This window comes from Hydra viridissima, unplaced genomic scaffold, assembly GCF_058129835.1.
Source record: "Hydra viridissima isolate aposymbiotic clone 2 unplaced genomic scaffold, HvirCarnegie_v1 scaffold_1, whole genome shotgun sequence".
Taxonomy (NCBI): Eukaryota; Metazoa; Cnidaria; class Hydrozoa; order Anthoathecata; family Hydridae; genus Hydra; species Hydra viridissima.
The window spans coordinates 23,622,686-23,645,630 of NW_028324300.1; the positions used below are offsets into that span (position 1 = coordinate 23,622,686).

At 32.9% G+C, this 22,945-nt stretch overlaps 1 protein-coding gene and 2 long non-coding RNA genes across 8 annotated transcripts in view; all 3 read left to right on the forward strand.

Annotated features, from left to right (window-relative positions):
- LOC145182636 (NACHT, LRR and PYD domains-containing protein 12-like) overlaps positions 1-8,895 on the forward strand; it is a 27,967-nt gene extending 19,072 nt beyond the window's left edge. For 4 of the 6 annotated variants that reach the window (XM_090076553.1, XM_090076554.1, XM_090076555.1 and 1 more), the window contains 2 exons: positions 682-714; positions 8,250-8,886. In XM_090076553.1, the coding sequence (XP_089932679.1) occupies positions 682-714; positions 8,250-8,863 (647 nt within the window). In that variant the 3' untranslated portion in view covers positions 8,864-8,886. Of the gene's footprint in view, positions 497-681; positions 715-8,249 lie in introns of those variants that run through there. The other 2 variants (XM_090076552.1, XM_090076557.1) reach the window with 2 other exon arrangements.
- A 1,135-nt stretch (positions 8,896-10,030) lies between these two features.
- Positions 10,031-16,264, forward strand: LOC149893990 (uncharacterized). The gene is made up of 2 exons (XR_016449137.1): positions 10,031-14,004; positions 14,080-16,264. It is a non-coding gene; the product is annotated as an uncharacterized LOC149893990 (long non-coding RNA).
- A 2,669-nt stretch (positions 16,265-18,933) lies between these two features.
- On the forward strand, positions 18,934-20,343 carry LOC149893991 (uncharacterized). Its single transcript, XR_016449144.1, has 3 exons — positions 18,934-18,998; positions 19,464-19,527; positions 19,758-20,343. It is a non-coding gene; the product is annotated as an uncharacterized LOC149893991 (long non-coding RNA).
- The last annotated feature ends 2,602 nt before the right edge of the window (positions 20,344-22,945 follow it).

Consider the following 22,945-nt stretch of genomic DNA (forward strand, 5'->3'; position numbering starts at 1 on the left):
ACCAAATACCAGGATACACATAAAGTTGTTAATTCTATGAAAGTTGTGAATAACACAGCTGAATGAGCGATGAAACTCGTTTCAGATTAAACGAAAATCTTGACAAAAGATAAAACTCAATCCTTTACAAACTGTGGAAGTACATCGATGTCAAATTCCATATATGTGAAAGTCCACAATTGTGAACGCATTAATAAAAACAAGTGAACAATCAACAACTGAAAACAAGCGAGCAACCTGAATCAAGCATTAATTAAAATCATATAAGTAACACTAAACTTGAATAAAATAATTAAAACTTTGTAATAATAGTAATAAAAAAGAACATTCGTTTTTATTTTACATTGACCCTTAAATCTGATAATATCAAGCTAATTGAGCAACCCCAATATAGAAAAATATCCTAATAATATTTTGCACAGTTTATTTTTTAGTTAAAAGGAACACAATATAATAAAGGCTTAAGATTCCAACTTCGAACACTCATTCTTTTTTGTCACCCTAATATATATATATATATATATATATATATATATATATATATATATATATATATATATATATATATATATATATATATATAAAGTACCTCAGTTTTACTTAAAAATAATTTTATGTGAAGATAGTTCTATTTTTTATTCAAATTTACTGTATTTTATTCAAATTGTGCTTTTTTTTCAGCCTTGTTACCAAAGGAAGGAAGAGGTCCTTTTGGTAAGAATAATTATTTCAATTTGTTTATGAAAATTTTTTCATGATATTGATCATGAAAATTCCATGAAAATGCGATTGCTTTATTTTCGAAAATGTTTTTTTCGATTCGTTTACTCGCCACAAATTTAAAATAGTTGATGAATTCAACTTGTCTCATTTGTAAAATACCATTGATCATTTCTAGCTGTAAATGATCTATTTTCTATAAAAACACGGGAAGAAGTTCATTTAAAGAACGTTATAACGGTTGAAAAGAAAAAATGAAGGTTTTTATGAAATGATATTTTCGGAGACAAAAAATGATTCTCATATTACATTCAGTATATTTTTAAAATTTAGTATTTTACTAATTGTAGTGTAAATGGAGTTATTGTCAGTTGCGTTTGCTATCTTGTTAAATGGATTGTTTTGTCAGTTTTATTTGTTAGCCTCGTTTCACAATAATCTTCAGTTTAAACGTAAATTCCATACTGTAAGTTTTTGTTTTTAGTTGTTGAGTTAGAAATTAGTTATCAATTTGTTAGGCATCAATAGGTTAGCAATATCTAATTAATTCCAAAGCCGCACAACTCAGCTTTCAACTTTTTCCTTTTTTTCTAGCTTAAAGTTTTGCCGAATTCCAAAATGGTTCAGCCATATTCAAAAGAATTCTCTTACATAGTCAAGTCATCAGATTTTAATAAATAGAAAATATCGGCTTTTTTTTACATCATCCTTTATTATTGTGAAAGTTGTACAAAAATTTGTTGTTATTGTTGTCAGAGTACACATGAAAAATGTTTTCCTTGAAACGAATCTTAGATTGTGTTGATTTAGAATTCATAGCCTAAATTTTTGAATTTTTCCTGTTTATTGTTATGTAAACAAATGCACATTTTTAAAGGGACTGTTATTTGTTTCGTCAATCTATTAGTCATTCCGAAAGAAACGGATCTACTTTAAGACAGGCAACATTACGTTCTGTCAATCACAGCTCTTTTCTTAGGTATTTATTGTTGAATTGTCACGAGGTGCTCTATTTATCTCAAGAAAAATGAGAATATATAGAGCGTATCACGACAATTAAAATGAATGGAACGACTGCAAACTACAATTCCACGATCAAATTCTCAGTTAATTCTCAATCACTCAATTCTCAGTTTCAACTAAATCCTCACTCTGGTTAAACTTTTCTAAAATTTCAGAGCGAACGCACGTTTTTCAAACGAGAGCATCACTGCAGGAGTTTTTTCATTGACAAAAATTGCAAACTTCTTTATTAATTTTCTTGTTTATAATATTTTATTAAGTTCAGATAACTTTATAATTATTATAAACAAGAAAATTATTAAAGATTTTTTAAAGTTCAGATAACTTGTTTTTAATTTAGTGTGGGATCATGGTTTTCTTATTAAATCAGAGTTTTAATATTTTAGGGGATAATTAGTTTATATATAAAACAGTTGTAATTTTAATTAAAACCATGTTACATAATTCAACTTTTATTCTCAAATCTTTAAGTGAGCTCTTCAAGAATTAAAATGCCTTCACATGTTTTACATTTTATCCAATTACCGTTGTGTGACCTAACAAAGTCCTAACTTAAGAAATGACAAGTTTCGTATATATAAAATAAACATTTGTGGAAAATAACAGTTATTTTAACTAGATATCTGGTTAGCTAAAATAACTAAATTTTTTTCTCAAAATGTTTTCTTTATATACACGGAATTTTTTATTTCTTAAATTAGGACTTTCTTAAAACATAGGACTTTGTTAGGTCACGCTAGGGTACATTACAAACTAATTGTTCAAACGTGTCACTACAAAAACGAATTTATTTTGTTTTTCCAAATATTTGTTCAATCCAATAAAAATAAAAAAAAACGTCCTAGGAATGGGGTTTATGAATACCATTTAATACAACCGCCTTCACTTTCTTGTATTAATTGAAGACGATCAATAAAAGTCAAGCCAATTAACTGAAATCAAGTCAATTAATTGAAGACGATCAAAAGTCAAGTCAATTAATCGAAGATGATTAGTAAAAGTCAATTAATTGAAGATGATCAGTAAAAGTGAATTAATTGAAGATGATTAGTAAAAGTCAATTAATTGAAGATGATTAGTAAAAGTCAATTAATTGAAGATGATTAGTAAAAGTCAATTAATTGAAGATGATTAGTAAAAGTCAATTAATTGAAGATAATCAGTAAAAGTCAATTAATTGAAGATGATTAGTAAAAGTCAATTAATTGAAGATGATTAGTAAAAGTCAATTAATTGAAGATGATCAGTAAAAGTCAATTAATTGAAGATAATCAGTAAAAGTCAAGCAATTGTCTATTATTGTCAGTTATTTGCTGGGCAGCGTCTGCCCTAAGTATTCTAATTTTCCCTAAATAGCTTTCTAACTTTGAAACCTCTTAAAATGCAACCACAACAATTTTCAGTTGTCATATTAATTTACATTTGACCATAATGTTTTTAAGAGGAAATCTTTTAATGCAGACAATGAAAAATACGAAATTAAAATGTATTAAATAATATCACTATACAGTAAAAGATGTCAGATCAACATCAAGCATAAGATATTGACATCTAGATGATCCATGACCAACACTTGGTCGTGGAACTTTCATTAAAATATCTTCAAGTTCTACATCATAAATATTGTCATCTCGTACAAATTTATTGTCTCCTGATTTCTTAAGATAATTAATTTTGTAAACTAAACCAACAACTTTAATAACTTCTCCCACATAAATGTCATGAATATTTCTTTCCACTCAACTTGACAATTAAGAAATTTCCTGAAACAATTTCATTATTTTCTGATTCATTGTTAAGTATATTTACTCCAAAATCAATATCATCAAAACTTTCATTATTTAAACTTGTGTAAGTACGTTGATTAAAAATAATCTGTTTTGCCATGAGTTTTATTTGACTTCAAGAAGGTTTTTGACATTGTTCATTATTAGATTTTGAATATAAAACAACTTTCATTTCAGGTGTATCAGTTAAAATGCGTGATTTTCCCTTACACCTTTTAGTAATAGCTGTCTTTCTTAATTTGGCTTTTGGGTGAGGTCCTATTATTTCAGCTGAAACAATAAATGATGTTGATGATAAATTGCAAGAAGTTGTTTCAATCTCATTACTATCATTAAAAATGCAAGTTTTAGTATTCAATATTGGCCTATTAGTAACATTTACAGCTAAGAAGTCAATTTCACCAAAAATATTCTCATTAAAGGGAAAAAACCCAGTACATTTTAAAATGTTAACAATATTATTCGGTACAAAGGCACAAGGATAAGCTTGACTAACAAAGTAAGATATATCATAAATTACACAGTGTATAACTGGTTTACCAGCATTTCCTGGAAATATTATGCAATTATTCATGGCATTATTATAAAAAGTTTTAAATGGGCAAAAAACACCACGATCAAGGGGTTTCATTTTGTGGGTTGTGTGAGGATGAAATGTCATTAAAATTGCCTGATCTTTTAGCTAACTCAATAATAGAAATATTAACATGACTTTCATGGTTATCCATTATTAAAAGAACTGGTTTTTCTACTGAAGGTCGTACAGTACTAACAAAATGCTCAAGAATTTGAAGAAAAATGACTTCATTTGACCATCCAGAGCTGCAATTATACAGCGATATTATAGTATTGTGACAAATCCTTTTGAGTTGTTATCAGTTACTACTAGATGTATTGTTTAACGTATAATTTAAATCAGAACATGTCAATAATATTGCGAGAGGTTCAAATTTGAGTTTTTTCCGTTGCCAAGTAATTTATAAATTTTTGGAGCTGTTGCGTTTTACGGTGTTTTATCATGAACGTTTAAGAGAGATGGACGTGCAGCTCATTGTTTTACATCAACGAGGCCACAGAAATCAGCAAGCCATGCGAGTTTCCGACAAACTCTAAGTTTTCACCAGTCAACAAAAAAATCTATTAAAATGGCTGTCCACAGTTTTAAAACAGAAACTCTGATCACGTGGTACTAGTTTAACCTTTTATAGCATTTGTTTAACAAGACTTTTCAGGGTAAAGTAACTAGTTCACACGTTGACAAATTACTAAACAAATTACACCAAGGAAAAAGTAATTAGTTGTCGGCACGAAAATAGTTTCATCATTTTTCCTAGATAAATATTTGTAAATTTGGGAACTTTTTTCGTGCAAACAAAGCCCGTCAATGATAAAACCTGTAAGGATAATTTTAAAATGACTTAAAAAAGTATAGCGAAAGATAAAAAATCTTGAATAAATTTTTTTGTCAAGGTCTGGTTTCATTCAGTTCTTTGGTCCTTCATTCACCAGCCTCAAGTTTGTGTCTCCATTTTTTGCCTTGACTACTCTATAAGCTCCATAATATATATTCCACTATGCATTATTTTTTTAGTAGGTTTATTTTCTGATGGTCTTTTTTATAATTCATTTGATAATGTAAAACCTTTTAAAAAATTATTCAAATTTATAATTATCTTGCAAAACCTTCTCGAGTAATTCAATGGAGGTAGCAGTTGATTAAGTTTTAAAAGGAGGGTGTTCATGAAGAAATGCCGCAGGAAAAATGAATCTTAATCAGAGCACCCTTTGCAGGTAATTTATGCTTATGTATTCTGCACCAATAAGTACTACTTTGTCCAAATTAGTAAATGAAAGTTTGTAACTAAAAGCAAATTCTTAATGTGTGTTTTTATGTATACAGATATGTTAAAAGAAAAAAAGGAGTAAAAGAAGGAGAAGTCATAACTATGAAACCTAATTTTTCTACAAGAAGAGTATTTACTGAAGAGCAAGAAAATCTTTTGAAGCAGTATATTATTACCTGCTCTCAAATCTGTTATTGACAGTCTGTTGTAAATTTAAGATCTATTGCTTTTGATATGGGTATAATAAATAATATAAAAATTCCCAGTAATTGGATTAAAGAGAAGAAAGCTGGAATAGAATGGATGAGCTTGTTTTTAAAGCGGAATTCTTTAAGCATTCGAATGCCAGAAGGATGTTCTTTGTCAAGAATGACATCTTTCAATAATTACAATGTACAAAAGTTTTTTACTAATTTAGAGGCACTATATTTAAGAGAATCAAAGTTTGGTGATGGATTTCCCATTTGGAATCTGGATGAAACAGCTACCACCACTGTACAAAGATATGATAAAATTATTACTAAAAAAGGCTTCAAGCAAGTTAACTCTATAACAAGTGGAGAGCATGGAACTTTGGTGACAAGTTGTTTTTTCATAAGTGCCTCAGTTTTTTCATAAGTGCTACCATACCAACTGCAATGATATTCCCACGAAAAAAGTTTAAGCAATATGCTTAATAATGCACCATCTGGATCTCTTGGTCTTGCAAATACAACTGGATGGGTGAATACAGAGTTATTTGTAGAAGTAATTCAACATTTTTTATCAAAAACATTCTTGTCAAAGGAAAATCCATCTCTACTTATATTTGATAATCCCAAGAGCCACTTATCTATAAAAGCTCTTGATCTTGCAAAGAATAATGGTGTTACTATTTTTACTATAACACCACATAGTAGTCACAAAATGCAGCCCTTAGATGTCTCTGTATTTGCTCCATTCAAAGTTTGTATTAATGACGCAGTAAAGTCTTGGCTTCTAAATCATCCTGGAGTGCCAATCACTATTTACGAAATCACATCTTGTGTTAACATCACATATGAAAAAAGTTTTACTATTACAAACATTCAAAGTGAATTTAAGAAAAGTGGAATATTTCCTTTTGAGAAGAACGTATTTTTAGAAGAAGATTTTTTATATAGTGTTGTTACTGATAGAAACAATCCAAGTACATATCAAGCAAATACTGGAGAAACTCTAAATACTAATAATTTGTTACTCTCACTAGAAAAGCTTCAATAGCCTTTTGTCAGTTCTGAGCCAAGTACAAGTCAAGCCAATGATTCTGAAGTTATTAACTTTGTAAGCCCTTCTCAGTTTAAAGGATTTCCATAGGCCGCAGAAAGAGAAAATAAAAGAAAACCTCATGAGAAAGCCATCAGTATAATAGCAACAGATACACCAACAAAAACTGCACTCGAATTAAAAGGAAAGAAAAGTAAGATAAAGAAACAACTATCTTATCAGAAGAAAAAAAATATTTCAGAAAGTGATTCATTAAGTGATGAACATGATTCCTATTATCAATTTTAAAATATCATAACGAGTTTTAAGAAAAAGTTGTTTCTTTATTTTGTATAAATTTTTTGTGTTGCTTTCCTACATTTTATAATTTTTTGATTAACCTGTTTCATGGTCCCCTATAGACTGTATCAAAGTACCCCATGGGGGTACCTTAATACAAAATTCAAATTTTACTCAATAAGTTTCTGCGAGTTTGACCTCTTTTACTTTGTTAATTTAAGAATTTAATTTTGAAAGAATAATATTTATCAACAAATTGCACTAATCGCTCAAAACAAAACGTTTAAAAATGTAGTTATAAAACAAAAACCAAAATTATTTCATGGTATCCCACTCTCCCCTACACGAGATGGGTTTCTTTAATAATTATCATCTCAAACCCTATTTAGGGTTAGAAATAATCATCTAAACTTTTCCATAACAAAAAAAAGATGTTGGTTAATGTTAATAATAACATAGATTGACCAAACAACAATTTATGACAGTTTTGTTATCAAAATAAGATTAACATGAATATTTACTTTTTAAGAGCTAAAATTTATAATTCTTTATGGATCAACGCAATCTATCCTTACCATAATATTTTGCGGTAAAAAGAATTGCCATTGAATAATATTTCAAATGGCACTTCACGTTTTTGTAAAATTGTAATAGTAGGCCAACAGGACGGAGTGACTGAAGGCACAAGAGGTTCCCTTATTACATGTTTAGTTTTTGTAGTGATTTATGGGACGCACTTTACAATAGTTTTTTCGTGGCATAAATTTGGTTTTCAAGTTTTGGCCTGTTTCGATTTCGGTTTTATTTAATTTTTGGTTGCAGTTTTACTGAAACGAAACTCTGATACCTTCAGTTTCGGCTGAAATTTCTGTTTCGATCGTTCACAGCTTTATATTTCTTTGTCTAAGGTTATAAATTTCAAAAGTTTTTAATTTTTTTTGTGGCATGAAAATGACTTTTTTAAAATTTTTTATCCTCAAAACAAAGTTAAAAGTTTACGAAACAATAAAAGAAATGGGTCTACGGTTCTTTTGGTGTGAAAGCCTTAAAATACAATTTCCAATCTTTTTGACAATTTTAATTGACTGTTACCGCTTTAAGTTGACATGCTTCCATTCACTTTTTTGCTTTTTTCGTTGTAACAGCAATGAAATTGAGATACATATGTTTTTATCTCAGTTTTAAATTAAATTATTTGCATCAAGAAACGTCAAGCAACTTCAATAATAAATAGCGCGCTCTTTTTAAGTTTTGACTAAGCTACTAATTGGCTGATTTGTTAATCATATCTCTATTGGTTATAAAAATGTTATTTCTTATTCAAATCCTATTTTTTTCTTCTTTTATTCAGATCCTAAAAAGATTCTATCATATTTTAACAATCAAATGTTATTGTCGAAATGCTTCTTTGAAGCGCAAGCGTCGATTACAGAGGATTTGAAAAGATCAATCGACGAACGAGAGTGGAAGATTGTTATACGTGATGGAAAAACTGCTCATGAAGTTTCACATGAGAAATATTTCATGGAGAAATTTTTTGACGCAGGATGCAAGTTGTATGGATTAAAAGTTGATAAAAATATTTTATCTGAGGATGAGAAAAAACTTCTCATTTTATGTTCGACAAAGGTTTGTCGTGTCAGGTTACATCACCCAGTAAAGATCGATGGATGGACACCGAAGCATATGATTGAATGGATGCGGATAGACATTGTTACTTTCGTATCAAAGAACGAGTTCGAAGGTTTCGTCCTCCCGTGGATTCGGCTCGCTAAACAATTATATCTTTCCCTTCACGACGACACGAACTTCATCGACGACATTTGTGAATGGCTTCGTGATTCGAACTTCAAGAAGTTGTGGATCATGTACCGTGGAAAATCTTTTTATAACATCGAAGAGTTGAAAAATTTGAAGATAGAAACACAAATATTACTAGAATGTTTAAATATTTTTAATATATAAAATAAATATGCAAAAAAAAAAAAAAAAAAAAATCAAGAAATAAAATTAAATAAAACATTAAGTAGTTATAATAAGAAAAACAATTTTCTTTTAAAGTATGGAAAAAAAAGGTTTTCATTTTTATTTGGAGTCCTTGTGCAAAAATTTGTTGTTTATTAAAACTTAAAGATGCTTTTTTAAATACTTCAAAAAATTGAAATATAAAAAATTAGGTTGGTTTTTTAGTTATTGCAATTGTTAATATTGTAACAGGTATGAAAAAAATATTTCTTCATTTAAATTAAGGATTAGAAATCTAAATGTTTCTTTTTCTTTTGATGTCGAAGAAATTTAAAAAAAAATCAGAATTTGGAAAATCTAAATGTAGCTCCGGATTTTTTAATAACTTCGAAAGGTGGACATTTTTTTTTCTCTCGAAGGAAGACGGCAGTTTAATTATCTTTTTAAAAAACTATTTTGCTGACTTTGTTAAAGATAATCAGATCGTGTTTTTGTTTCGAAAATTTTTCGTTTGTTTACAAATCACTTTTTTTTCAATCCTAATCATTTATATTGACTGATTTCGTGTAAGTTTGATCAATTAACACTTGCAGAAGATGTAAATGACTGTCCATAGGACAGATTTTACAGATAGGCCAAGCATATCGCGATTCCCCGTTTGGAAGCCTTTAAGGTACCTCTGAGATAGCCTCTTAGGTAGCTCAGAGCGGTAGCTGGCCGTTTCTGGAGTGTAAAAACAGTTTGACTTAAGTTAACCAGTGGGTTGCTCTATGGGTTGATTGGGAAACTAGACTGCCGAAGGCGGACGGTTGACCCTCCAAACATTTTCAGCAACCCCATACGTTAGCTTTCTTATCAACCTCAGGGCTCCCCCACCCCTTCGAAGGTATCTTAGAGAGATTCCTCAGAGGTGTTATCAGAGATTGTGTCAGGGTCTCTAAGGTAGCGAGTGAGTGAACGGCGAGCGGGTGCCCTCGCAAGCGAGTGAGTTATCTAACGACAAACGCCCTCGAAAACGAGCGAGTCCAGCGGTTAGGGTCTGAGATTAGCGACTGGGTGTTTACGAATTCTACTGCATTCGGCGAGACCAGCGGGCGACAGGGCGATCTTCATCTTAATAAGTTGAATCAATGAAGCAACCATCATCGAACTTTACTATACCAACCATGTTCGATAAAATCTCGAACAGGCTGAGGAGTGCAGGGCTGTACTTAAAAGAAAAGATAAAGGAGAAAAACTCAGCTTTGGAAAGAATAGGTAGGATTAAGAGGAAATTAAGCGAAATCGAGTTGGAAGAGGTCGGAGACGGCACAAACTACTTTAACAGCAAAGGAGTAACCATGAAGATGCTGAGAACGCGCATTCAAAAGCAGATGCTGGTGTAAGAGGAGCTGAGATAGGAGCCAGTTTTAACAGATACGAGAGCTAGCAGATTATGTCACGTCTTTAAGGAGCGACCACACGTTGAGCGAAAGGATCCGCCTAATAATCAGAGAGCAAGGGATCACGATGGATGCGGTGCTGACAGAAATTACCACTCAATAGCCTGGTTAGTTACTAGTCTAGGTAGAGTACCACCAGCCGCTCCAATTGTAGTACCACCTGGACCTGGTCCCGAGCCACCAGAGCCTAAATCGAAAGAAAAAGGAGTCATGGACAGGCTTAAAGACGCGCTGCGCTGGCTCAATAGGAAGGCTACCAACGCATTACCTTGCATATTTGGCTCTATTAATGCCTGGATCTTCCCAGTCGCTGCCAACGTTGTGGGTTTCCTCGCCGTTAATCTCTGGCTTGCTCTCGTTGCTGGCGCAGGACTCATAATTGCCGCAGTTGAAAAGTGTAATAGACATCGCGCCAGATCAGTAGCAGTGAGAAAAAAGAAGGATTAGATAATATTAGATAATTATAATCATGGAAGATGCAGGCTTCACTGGTGGGCTAGTATCAGGCGGTATAGTTCTTGGCGTGAATTGGGACCCATCAAAGTTCTTACCGAAAGAAGACCGCACAGGAACACCTGAATTGACAGATATACTAGCAAACTGTAGTGATGGTACTTATATTGGCACTAAGTAAAACTACCCCTGCTCCAGTTTTGATGAAAAGTTCGTCTACATCCAAACATGTCACTTACTTAGTGTGATATTGTTGATAGACAACGTGAAACTCACGGATGATGAAGCCAGGGCTTACTAACGGAATTTCTCATTGTCATCTAGCTATCGAAGACGTCGATTCTCTGCTGATCTATGTTAATCAAGAGTTCTTCTTCTGCGTAAAATATAAAAACGTATTACAGACCTATTATTTCCCAATTCCATATCCTCCAGATAAATGGCGCGACCCACCAAACAAGATAATCTATCCAATTGTGATAAACTTTGCGATGTGTAAGGCTACTGCTGGATGTGGAGTTTCAATGGCCATGCTCTACAATAACGATCCATTCATGAGGGCGCTATACAGGTTTCACGTGTATTACACCATTAGGAGAATCTTCTTGCGATTGGGTGTTTCACTACCTAAATCCAAAGATTTCGACCCCTGGATTATCGATGTTTGTATGGGAAGTCTTGGTGAAATCAGAAAAGAATTTGACATCCCTGTTGGTGGGGAAAAACAATCATGGTTAAGCTCAATTGGAAAAGAACCATCCGTGATCTCAGAGTCAACAGTAATAACACTATCAGCAACGGATAGATCCGTCCTAAGATTCCCAACGGTCCTTTAGTGAATTAATAAAATAGAGAACCTCTCTGAAGATTACCGATTACTATCGAAAAGGAGAAAAAATACCGCCAAAAGGCTAACCGTGTGGGTGGCTTTGGTCTGCTGACTGGCTTTGGTCTGCTGACTGGCGTTTTTCCTGCTAGCCTTACAGCGTCTGGAGTTGGCTCAACCCCTTGATAGCACTTGCGTGTGTCGGTGCAACACGCGGTATCCTACCCAGCAAGCACACAACGTTGAAACAACGTTGTAACAACGTTGAAACTACGTTGATCAACGTCGATCAACGTTATTTCAACGTTTTTTCAACGTTGTGTGCTAGCAGGGTATTGAGCCTGCTCAGCGTCATCGAAAAGCGGTACAAATCACACTCTATACACCCAATCTTGTGCGACAATTGCATCACTACAAGAAGGCATAAATGCCGCCATCAATTATGACAAAGTTATTGTCAAAGAGTTTAAGGCTCTTGAAGATAAATATCGGACCTATCTATACACTGTTGATACGGACGTGCAGTGAGATAGATGGAAAACCCGAAACACTAGATGACTTCAAGAGATACCTTGAAATGTGGAATCCTTAGAGGCATCCGAATTTAAGTCATATTGGTCACATTTTTGGAGTCGACGTACACGCTGGTTGCTAGCACAGGGCGTTTGATCCACAGTGTTCGCCACTGTTGATGGTGAGTTCTGGGCTAATACCTGTGTTTGGAGCGCAGGGGATGGGCTTCGGTGTGAGGGTGGTCATTTTTTTTTCTTGCAATTTCTCGTCTGCACAATCAAGAAAATGAAAGCTGCCGCTCCAATGAAAAGCACTAAATAGCTAGGCTCCGAGATGAATCCAATGTCATCACCGTGACACTTCTTTCTCACACTTATTTTGCCACCAGCATCCTGTTCTAGTTTGGGTTACTCTTTTATCTCATCCCCATCACCAGGATTTTTTGCAGCAGCGGCGGTAATCTTCAACTTCTATTTTTCCAGTGTTTCGAGGAGCAGACGCTGCTTTTCTTTTTGTGGAACAACTAAGGCTTTCCCAGCCTTAACAGCTCTCTCATCTTTTTATTTTACGGTAACCGTCGGTTCTTCCATCATATATACTCGTCGAACCTACAGCTTTAATAGACATATCAGGTTCAGCTGAGAAAATTTTTTCAATAAAGTGTTGATCACGCACTACCACCTCATTGATTATCTGGATGAAAGAGCTTCTTTCTTTCAAGGGTAGGATTGTCACGTCTCTCACGAGCCTGGAAACTGCAGTGTACCTTTGCGCGATGATCCACAGGCTGTGCTTGATGTTGCGCCCGCTCATGGCAATCTTGCAGAACGAGGACTTTTGGAAGTCTATTTCCTTTTCAGTAATGCAGTCGTCAATTATGAAGATGCACTCTTCTCCAGCCATTACTTTGGAAAGAACCTTGAAGGTTTTCTGGACACTGATGTGCTCTATGATTTTTGGATTTATTAAGAGAAATTTTTTATCGCGCATTAGCTCCGAGTTGAGGTAAGTCTTGTTCCACTCCAGCGTGGGGCATATAAAAATTTTTAAGGGGTTGGGCCGGCGATCGCGCAAACAGATGCAGAGCTCTGTCTTACCTGTAATTGTTACGCTTACACAAAGAAGATGAGCTTCTATCGGGTTTACCATTTCTAATTAGTGGTGCCCCACCTTTCTAAAATGATGACCGCCAATCAGACTATTTTGTTAAATTGATTATTAACATCATGATTGCAGTGAATGTCCGGGATCCCCCTGTCCCCAGCTTGTCTGACTTGTGTCACTTGTCTGAAATATTGAGAAACTATGACAACAATGTTGTGTAACTTTATCATGGACTACATCCTCACGATGGAACACTTGATTAAAGTCGGGTTTTTTAAAGAACAGACAGACATCTCGATTAGTTAATACCTTGAGTTTGGAACGATATTGGGTAAGAAAGCTGAGGTGCGCGCCCAGATAGGTCTAGACTGGTCTTTATAAGTCAACTATGAGACCGGTGAAAGTCTCGATGACGTTTGATGTAGCTGCGCTAATTCTAATGTGGACCTTGACAGTGGTAGTGATAGCTGCGATAAATTTGACTGTAGTAATGCTGTGTGAAGAGAGTGAGATCGTTACTTGCGAGGCAGGTTAGATCAGCTCAATTAATATTTGAGAGCGCACTAACGCCACCAGCTGCTTCTTGGGATGTCGCAAGAACTCGCTGTTGTCATTTGGGCTCTGCGCAACTCCTTTTTCTGAAGTCTTAGCTGTCATGAAATTTGATGAATTATAATTTATGTTTAGGAGGCATTGTGGTCTAGCAGCTAACGCGTCCGCCTTCCTTACCAGCAATCCGAAGTTCAAACCGCAGTCCCGCCATAGACCTTTAAGGTGCACCCGCAAGAAGTAATTGTTTGAAGGTATGAAATTTGAGATATATTTGCTAAATTATTTATAAAATTAGTGGGACACTAAGCTTGTCTAACTTCTTTTAGGAGTCTCACCAGGTTCATCATATGCGATAGATAAGAGACTACCATCTATATATAACTCAAAAGGGTACTGGTGTGGTACGCCCGCTATCAAAAACTCGCGGCAGCCGCGGAAGTTTCAGAAAAGGCTGCAGGTGAATAGTTAAATAAATAGGTCTATTGGCTGACCTACTTGCCAGCCTCTCAATACATACCGAGAGCTATGGTTGATGAGAGCAAACCTAACGCGGTTCACTAAGCGAACTTGCTGAATCTTCCGCATGATAAAATTGGTCGGCACACGTACAAATATGCTCTGGTGGTGGTAAATGTGGCGACCCGTTACAAAGAAGCGGAGCCACTCACCAGTAAGACCGCGGCAGAAGTCGCAGGTGCTATCACTCGCATATGCAAGTATTTCCCGCTGACGTGGTCTAACCTGCTTCAGGTAGATCCTGGCTACCTAGATCCTTTAGAAGCATGGTGTACAGGTGTGCGTAGCAGCCGGGAACCATACCGAGCAAGGGGTAGTCAAGCTTTTCAATCGCACTTTTGCTAAGAGACTGTTCGGCGCACAGTACGCTAAGGAAATGCTGTTGACAACCCATGGCTCTTTGGAAAAATCAACCGAGTGGATGAGGTCACTTCCATTAGTATTAGTCTCTCTCAACGACAAGTCCACCAGATTTTTAGAAGTGAAACCCAAAGATGTCATCAAAGCAGGGATGATCTCTCAGACACCCTCACAACCAGCTCGGAGATCTGTCGGTTTGAAGGAGCCTATAATATCTTCTGACTCACTTGCGCGTTATCTGCACGCGCAAGGCGAGCTGGGAGGCGGATGTCGTTGAGCTACCAACCTTGTCTAGGCTACTCACTCCTTTGATTCTGTTTTGTGACAAGTGGGGCAGCCAGCTCTTTATAGTGTTACTAATGGGTCAACCAGACGCTTCGTCCGTGAAAAGCTATACATAGTTCTTGATGGGAAAGAGTTACCAACGGATAGGATTACTAAACGCAAAGCGAGTAGCCATAAGCATGGGTTATGATCTCGTTTAGCTTTATCTATCTTCTGGTGTTGTTCGGGTTGAAAGAGGTCTTCAATTGCTCATTGACGCCAACCTTGTGTCCTTCTCTCCGGATCGTAACTTGCGTGTGTCTCATCCCTTTTTGGTCTCTTAGGCACTCTACAAAGGACTTGCGTCGTATTACCTTGGTGGTCACAGCCCTGCTAACCCCTTTAAGTCTTCGTTTACTATCTACTTTTCCATTTTTTACTCTTGTGGTATCAGCCCAACGAACTCATGGATGAGATGACTGTTACACTTGTCTTTGAACAAACTTTGCTTTGATCTGTCCGTACCAGAAATCTTACATCAGGTATTTCGACTAGTCTAGTACAGCTTGCCCAAGGTATAACGGTCTGTTCTGCTTCGGATTAGTTTTTTTGCTCTGGATGGCCACCAGATCACCGTAAAATATTCTTACGCCGAAGATTAGGAACAAGCTTGCGACAACCATTGTATCCACACTTAGACCTCTCAAGCAAATTTTTATTCAAAACTCACAAACTTATATTCAAAACTAATAAAATTTAGTTGCTATTTGAACCTTGTAGTCTTGTTCTCAAGACACAAACGCAAAACTCAATCACCCTTGGGAAATACAACATCTACTTCTTCATCTTTTATTTTCAAAGCTCTACGGCTTGACTCGAGGAGACCTTGTGTCACACAGACATCACAAACATCTATTTGAAACATTTATTTGATAGATTTGACTAATTCTATTTCCTGGAGAAAATGAATTAAAAATAACTAAGTTTAAATAGACTTAAGTGCGAGCTTTGGAAAAAAATGTAAAATCTCATCAATAAAATTTCAGTTCAGTTTTTATACATTTAAGTTTGAAGCTTGTTTTTATACTTATTCACTACTGTTAAACAAACTAAATTTAAAATTTATACTTAACTTTACCGAGAATTGGTATTTTATTATATATATTCTAAAAACGAAAAACAGAAAAGTGAAAATAAAAGTTATTGTAAAAAATAATAATCCGTAAAGGAATTCACAAAATTAAATTTTCAAAAAATCCTTAAATAAATCGAATAATTTCAAATATGTAACAAGGGTTGTAAAGTTTAGGGTGTAAATTTATGATGTACATGTGCACTAAAATGTAAACTGTAGTTTCAACATTGTTTTAATTGTTATTTTACATGTAGTAAACAATAACCCCATTTTTTTAAACAGCCCCATTTTAACCTTTGATTTTCTGTTAAAATAGATCATTTTTCAAAAACTTAATTTTGATTTTATGCTTAAAATTTTCAATAAAAAAAATATGTATGTATTTGTTATCGTATGTTATCGTATATACATGTATATGTTATCGTATGCTATTGTATATACATGTATATGTTATCGTATGTTATCGTATATACATGTATATGTTATCGTATGTTTTTAAGTTTTCTTCATTAAAAAAAAATTCAAAGTTCTCAACAAGAAAAGTTATTGGTTTTTCTCTGAACTTCATCTCAAATATTTTATTTCAGTAAGAGATCAAATATTAAGGTGGTCCTCCACAGAAAAGGCTAACTTTTGAAAGCAAAAAGTTTTTGATTTAATTTTTTCACCAAAAATGTGGTTCTATAAACTATTTACAAAAATCAACTTAAAAAAAAAAAAAAATGTCTCGATTAGCCAATTATTTAAAAAATGAATGAAAAAACTAGCATTTTTTGTGACAAGCTAGCAATGAAAATACTTATCATGTCAAGCTGAAAATTGGTGTATATACTCATTGAGTTATATTAATCCGGATGAGAGAAGCATTTTATATTATTCACAGTATATAAAAAGTTACAAGATTTGAAACAAACATAGAAAAATTGGTGGCCAACATTAGTCTCATAAAAAAGTACTTTCCTTATTTTATTTTATATATCCTTCTCTCATCCGGATCCTTTTTAATTATGTGAAAAATCAAAAAAAAAAAAAGATAAAAAGCTTAAACCAGTCCAAAGTTATCATGTTTTAAAGATTTTTATTCGAAGCAAAACTTTATTCTGAGCAAACGACAAATATATAAAACAAAAGAATAAAACCATAATAAAAAGTTCACAAAAAACATATCAAAACCCTCCAGGAATATATTTCGAATTTTTTTCTAAAAGCTTATTTTTATAAAAAAAAAAAATTTTTTTTTTTTATAAAAATAAGCTTTTATGAGTGTAAGACCACCTTAAAAACTAATATAATATATATACCCCCAGGTTATCGATAAAACTGGGGAGTTGCAGGTTTTTGTGCATAATGCACAATTTTCATGAAACATACAAAATATTTTGAAGCTCAACCTGATAAACAGTAAAATGAAAAGTGTTTGCGAAATGGTGGTCAAATAAACAACTTTTAATCAAGTTCCTTGGGGACTGGGGAGGTGTCATCTAATTGGGCATAAAATAGTTCACCGTTCATAATATTGAACAAAAAACGTCCTTATCAATTTCATTAAAAAATTTATCTAGAATTAAATGCATTAAATAATTCACAAACTGAAGTTCCGTTGATTATGGGATCTAAATATTACATCTATATTCGTTATCTGTTTGAGGACGTTTATTGTTATATGAATTTATTCTTTTGTTACATAAATATTGTAAACATTCTTTTTAAATGAATATTACAACGTACGTTTGATGTCCATTTAAAATAATCATGAAAAACTAGAAATGACTGGCAATAGCCACTTGCTCCCTCTTCACACCGAAGTCAAATAGTTAAAGTTATAATAAACATCCCATAAAGTAAAACGGTTGCTCAACCAGGTCTACTTTATGATTCGTTGATTTTTTAGTAATGGTAATTTTAAAATTAGCTGATATTAAATTATCAAATGTTAAAACATAAAATTTAATTTTCATCTTTAAATCAATAAATCTAAAAATTGTTTAAAAAAATTCTGTAAATAGTTTTTATGTGAAAACCACACGAATGCAAACACGACTAATGTGAAATTACGCTTGTTTTTGTTCAATTTTTTTTAAAAAAAAAAACTAATTTTCTCCACTCCACACTCCATTTGCGCATGTTGTCATTAATGTAAAAAGGGGAAAGCTTTTGTAGAATAATTTCATAAACTTGTTTATTTTTAAAAAGTTCTTCTATGACGTTTGCATCAGAAAGGTTTCTATATTTCCAACATCTCGGACGCCGTTTACAATCTTGCGCATTACTTTCCTCGAACTTCTTTTATTGTTTTTGCGGGAGTTTGATTGAGAGACGAGAGCGCCACGAAAACGAATTCTCTATCTATAAAGCTGCAAACACTTTTTTGAATCAAAAACTTATGTAAAACAAAATATTTTTAAAAGAACAAATTTATTCACAACATTAGACGTTAAAAAGTAATAAATTCCTGTCTTTAGAACTGTATTGTGAAAAATAATAAAATGCATTAAAACGTCCCGTTAGAGAGCCGCTCTCATAAAATATAAGTAATTTTAAAATTCACTTATTTGAGCTTTTAATTTTCATAGTAGGATACGTTTAAAAGAATGTTGCATGTTTCGAAAGATCTTCTTTAGTAAAGTTGTTGGCTGCGCGAAATAAGTTATAATAAATATCAGTCCGGTTTATACTAAGAAACAGAGTGACATCATATGATACTCAAAGGATCAGGATATATTAGTCCGTCAGCTAAAATTCATTTAATACTTTTTTAATGACCTTTTTTTTGACTTGATGGCTAAAAAAAATAATTTGATTCTTTGATATTGAACGTTTCCTCTAAATGTATTTAAGGTTGTTTTGATGTCTTGCTTACTAAGACATGTAATTGATTTGTTCGGTTAATTTGACTGCCGCTTCACAAGCATGCGCTTTACGGTCGCTGGAATACTATCCGATCTTATGTGACAAGTTATATTTTAAAAGGTTTGTTTCCTAAAAATCTTTTATTCAGTCAAAAACAAAACCAAAAATGTTTGTGCTGATTTTTATTTTCTCAAATATTTTCCATAAAATATGTTTACCCCTCAATACCTCTTTTTTCTTGAACAACAGTTTCAAAAATATTTAACCAATGTTTTATATATCAACAGAATAAAGTGCGTATTGGAATTTTAAAGTTGAAGCAAGTTTTCTAGGGCGGCAAGTTTTTTAGGGCGGCACTAAAACTAGCTACTTAAAAAATAAATATATATTAAAAAAATTGCTAAAATCATTTTCAAATTTCTTTGAACTAAATTTAGGAGATTTAAAAGTACTCTTTTAAATCGCGTCGTATAAAACAAAAGAATCAACTTTGATACTTTTGTTTCATTTGACACGATTTCCTTTTTCTTTTTATAATTTTGTAGCAATTAATACAATGCAAAGTTTTCATTCATTCATTTATAGAAAATTTTAGCACGTTTAACTTTATTGAGAAAATTGATTTTGCTGGCGTCTTAATTCAGAAATGGTGAGAAAATAATTTTAATTATATATTCTATGATAGCAATTACGAAGTAGTATAGTAACAAATTAACTGATTTATGTTGTGTTTTTATACTAATAGAGTGTCATTCTTTACATTTATGGAGCTTTAAAAGTTTAAAAACGTATCTTTAAAACTTTTATAAAGATGTTAAAATGATATTTTAGTTTAAACATATTAAAGATGCACGAGGTAATCATTTTTATAATTTTTAGCAGTTTCCTTTGTTATTTCAATCCACGATGTCAGAAAGAAAAAATTGTCTGGTGCGCAATATCGTAAACGACGGGCTGCAAATGAAGGGCTTATAACAAAACAGGCTGGTTATTTGTTAAAGTATTTATGTTCACCGCAGAGAAGTGAAAATGGCACAGATGAGTTAAAAAATCAAGTTGAAGTAGACAGGGAAGCCGATGAGATGACAGAATCAGAAGAGTTTGAACTACATAATGCAATACACGTAGCACACAAAGAATCTGAAGTGCATAAAATTGATAAATTCTCTGGTTTATATGCTAACTATAGCGATCCGGCTTCTTGGGTCGTATTTAATGATGAAATGCGACAACTTTTGATAGAACATGGAGCAAATCAAGTGGATCAGTTTGACTTTCCTAAGGACAGTATGCAAAGAAAATTTTCAAAAAACCATTACAACCGCCGGCTTGTCAATGGAGATGAAGTTCGTTTTTTAGCAGTTGTAAGGAAAAATACTTTTATTGTTAACATGAAAATTGGTTCAGTTTTTAATCTAATTTGCAAAATACTTATATTGATATCACATTTGCTCTGTGCTTAAAACGACGTTTATTTTCAAAGAAGATTTACTTAATTCTTGTTAAATAAAGATGATTTCTTTTCGACTTTCAGCTTTTGACCATTATCTTTTGCCGCTACCAGCCAAAAACTGCCGCTACCAGTTTTTGGCTGGTAGCGGCAAAAGGTTCTGATGCTCCAGTTATTGATAGTCAATTACGCAAAGATCTTGGAGCATTGGGACAGATCTCAGAAAGCTCAAGAAGTTTTTGACAAGTTTTTTAATTATTCTTATTAAAACAATGCTGCTGAGCGAGGAATCAAGTCATATTCTGAAGATTTTTAAATACTTGGGTTGGTAAAAGAAATGTATTTATTAAACATTTTGAAAAATTCCCTCCGACGTTTCATATATTAAATGTTAGGATAGTTTCAAAATGAGACAGTACGACAGTTAAAAAAAAACTACCATATTTACATTATGTTACATACTTGTTGCAAATGTTTTATTAAAATATCAATACGTTCACATTGGAGTATTCTCATACCGATTATTTTTCTCGAAAGATTCTATGCGCAATTACATAAAGTCAGTTCTATTTATCTTACCCTTGTTACTTAAATAGTATGAATCATAGAGCTGAAAAAGATTTGTTCGCAGCTCTAAATTAAGTTAAAGGTAAATTTTAAGAAAAAAGCGAATCGTTGAATTTTAAATAACATAAATTCGCGTATTTCCGTTCTGGGTTTTCTCTTGCATTTTTACCATACATCCAAAATATCAAACCGCAGCTCCTAGTGGCTAGATATAATTTTTACACATTACACCTCAAGCACTAGTTTTATACTAATATAATGTGAGAGCGGGAACTGTCACGTAATGCGGAGATAGTGTGAAGGTAGAGGTAACGTGAGCACAGCTTTATGTTTCGCGCGGGAGTATATTGTGTTTTGTCTTTGGGGAATGTGTTTGCTTTGCTTGGTTACGTAGTGATGTTTGGGTATAGGGTTGCGCTCAGTGTTGTGTGGGTGTTTGTGGTTCGTATATAGTTTGTGCAACGGTAGACTCCTATTGTTTTTACGCTTTAGACTTACATAAATGAAATGATAATGATATTTACTAAAAGTGTTTCTCGTTTCTTTTATTGATTAATCTCAAATTTTTAAATGTTGTATTTATTCTTTTATTATTTACAAATATAGATACATAATTTGCAATCAAAAGCCATTCAAAGATACCCTTTAACCTGATTGATGATTTACCACCATTGGACTGATGGCCGAAGTTTCTTTCTATATTAGAACTATTCTTTCATTAAAATCTTTTCTTTCTCTTTAAAAAAATTCCTTTACTTTGTTACTTCTTTTTTCAAAATCTCATTTCTTTTTTTCTCAAAGCCCATAAGTTTTTCATTAGAATCTTCCTCAAGAAATTCTCTTTTTGATTTTCTCACAAAATCTACTTCCAAAAAAGTCTAAATTTCTTCTAATAAAAAATCTTCCCATAAAATATCTCATGAAAATCAACCTGTAAAAATTCTCTAGATTTACTCAACCGTTCTTTTTCTGTGTCCGCAGACTTTCTTTAAATCAGGTGTTGCTAGAATAAACAAAGGATTTTATCTCAAAGTTCATTTAGTGCTTTTTTTTCGACCTCTTAGTCATCGTTCTCTAAAACATTTTTTTACCTGTTGTCTTTTAATTAGCGTTTGCCTCTGGTCTAGACTTTGTAAAAATCATTAAACAGTTTAGCATTAGCATTTGAATGATCTGACACAAAATCATTAAACTTCAATGGCTTTTCAAAATAGTCCTGATTTTTTATTTTGTTTAGTGGGTTTGTATATTGACACGCTTTATATATTAACAGACTTTTTAAACAAAAAAATGATAATTGTCATAGCAACCGTCCGTGATGGCGGTAGCTGAAGAAAAAGCCTTCTTTTTCCGATAGTTTAAGGACATGCTTAACGATTATGGTTTATGAAACTTTGACATAACACCCTTTAAAGTTAACTGTACACCTTAAACTTAAGTTGCAACTCCAAATCATAAGAAACGACACTGAAAAGTTCAACATTCTACCATTTATAGTTAAAGATATAGATTGGTTCATTAATAAAACTGATTCATCGATAAAAAACACTCAATTTGAGTGAAAGAACTGGAAAGTTCTGTGAGAACTTTTATTGTCTTAAAAGTATAACGAATAAGACAACATGCACCAACTATCAATTAAATGTCAAAAAAGATTCCACTTCAGAAAAATAGGCCACTTTTTCAGAGTTTCAAATGATTTGCGGTTGTAAGCTTCAGTTTAAAAGAAAACTCTTAAATTCTAATTTTTAGTTTCATTTTGTCTTAAACAATTTTTAACTTAGCGCTATCAAAACGTTGCCTTTTCGGTTGCTTATTTTCAAGTGTAATTAAGATTCGTGATTTTTTTTACGAAATAATAGTTTACATATGATGTGAACTGTGTTGGTCTAAGGAACTATTATATTCTTTTGATATATGGTCAAATATATGTTAACATCGCTTTAGATTTCTATTTTGGTTGAATGGGCATAACAGCGCTGTTTCGCTTCATGTAAACAAAATTACGAACATCGAGCTGTCACTCAAACTATAACTTGAGTATCACATG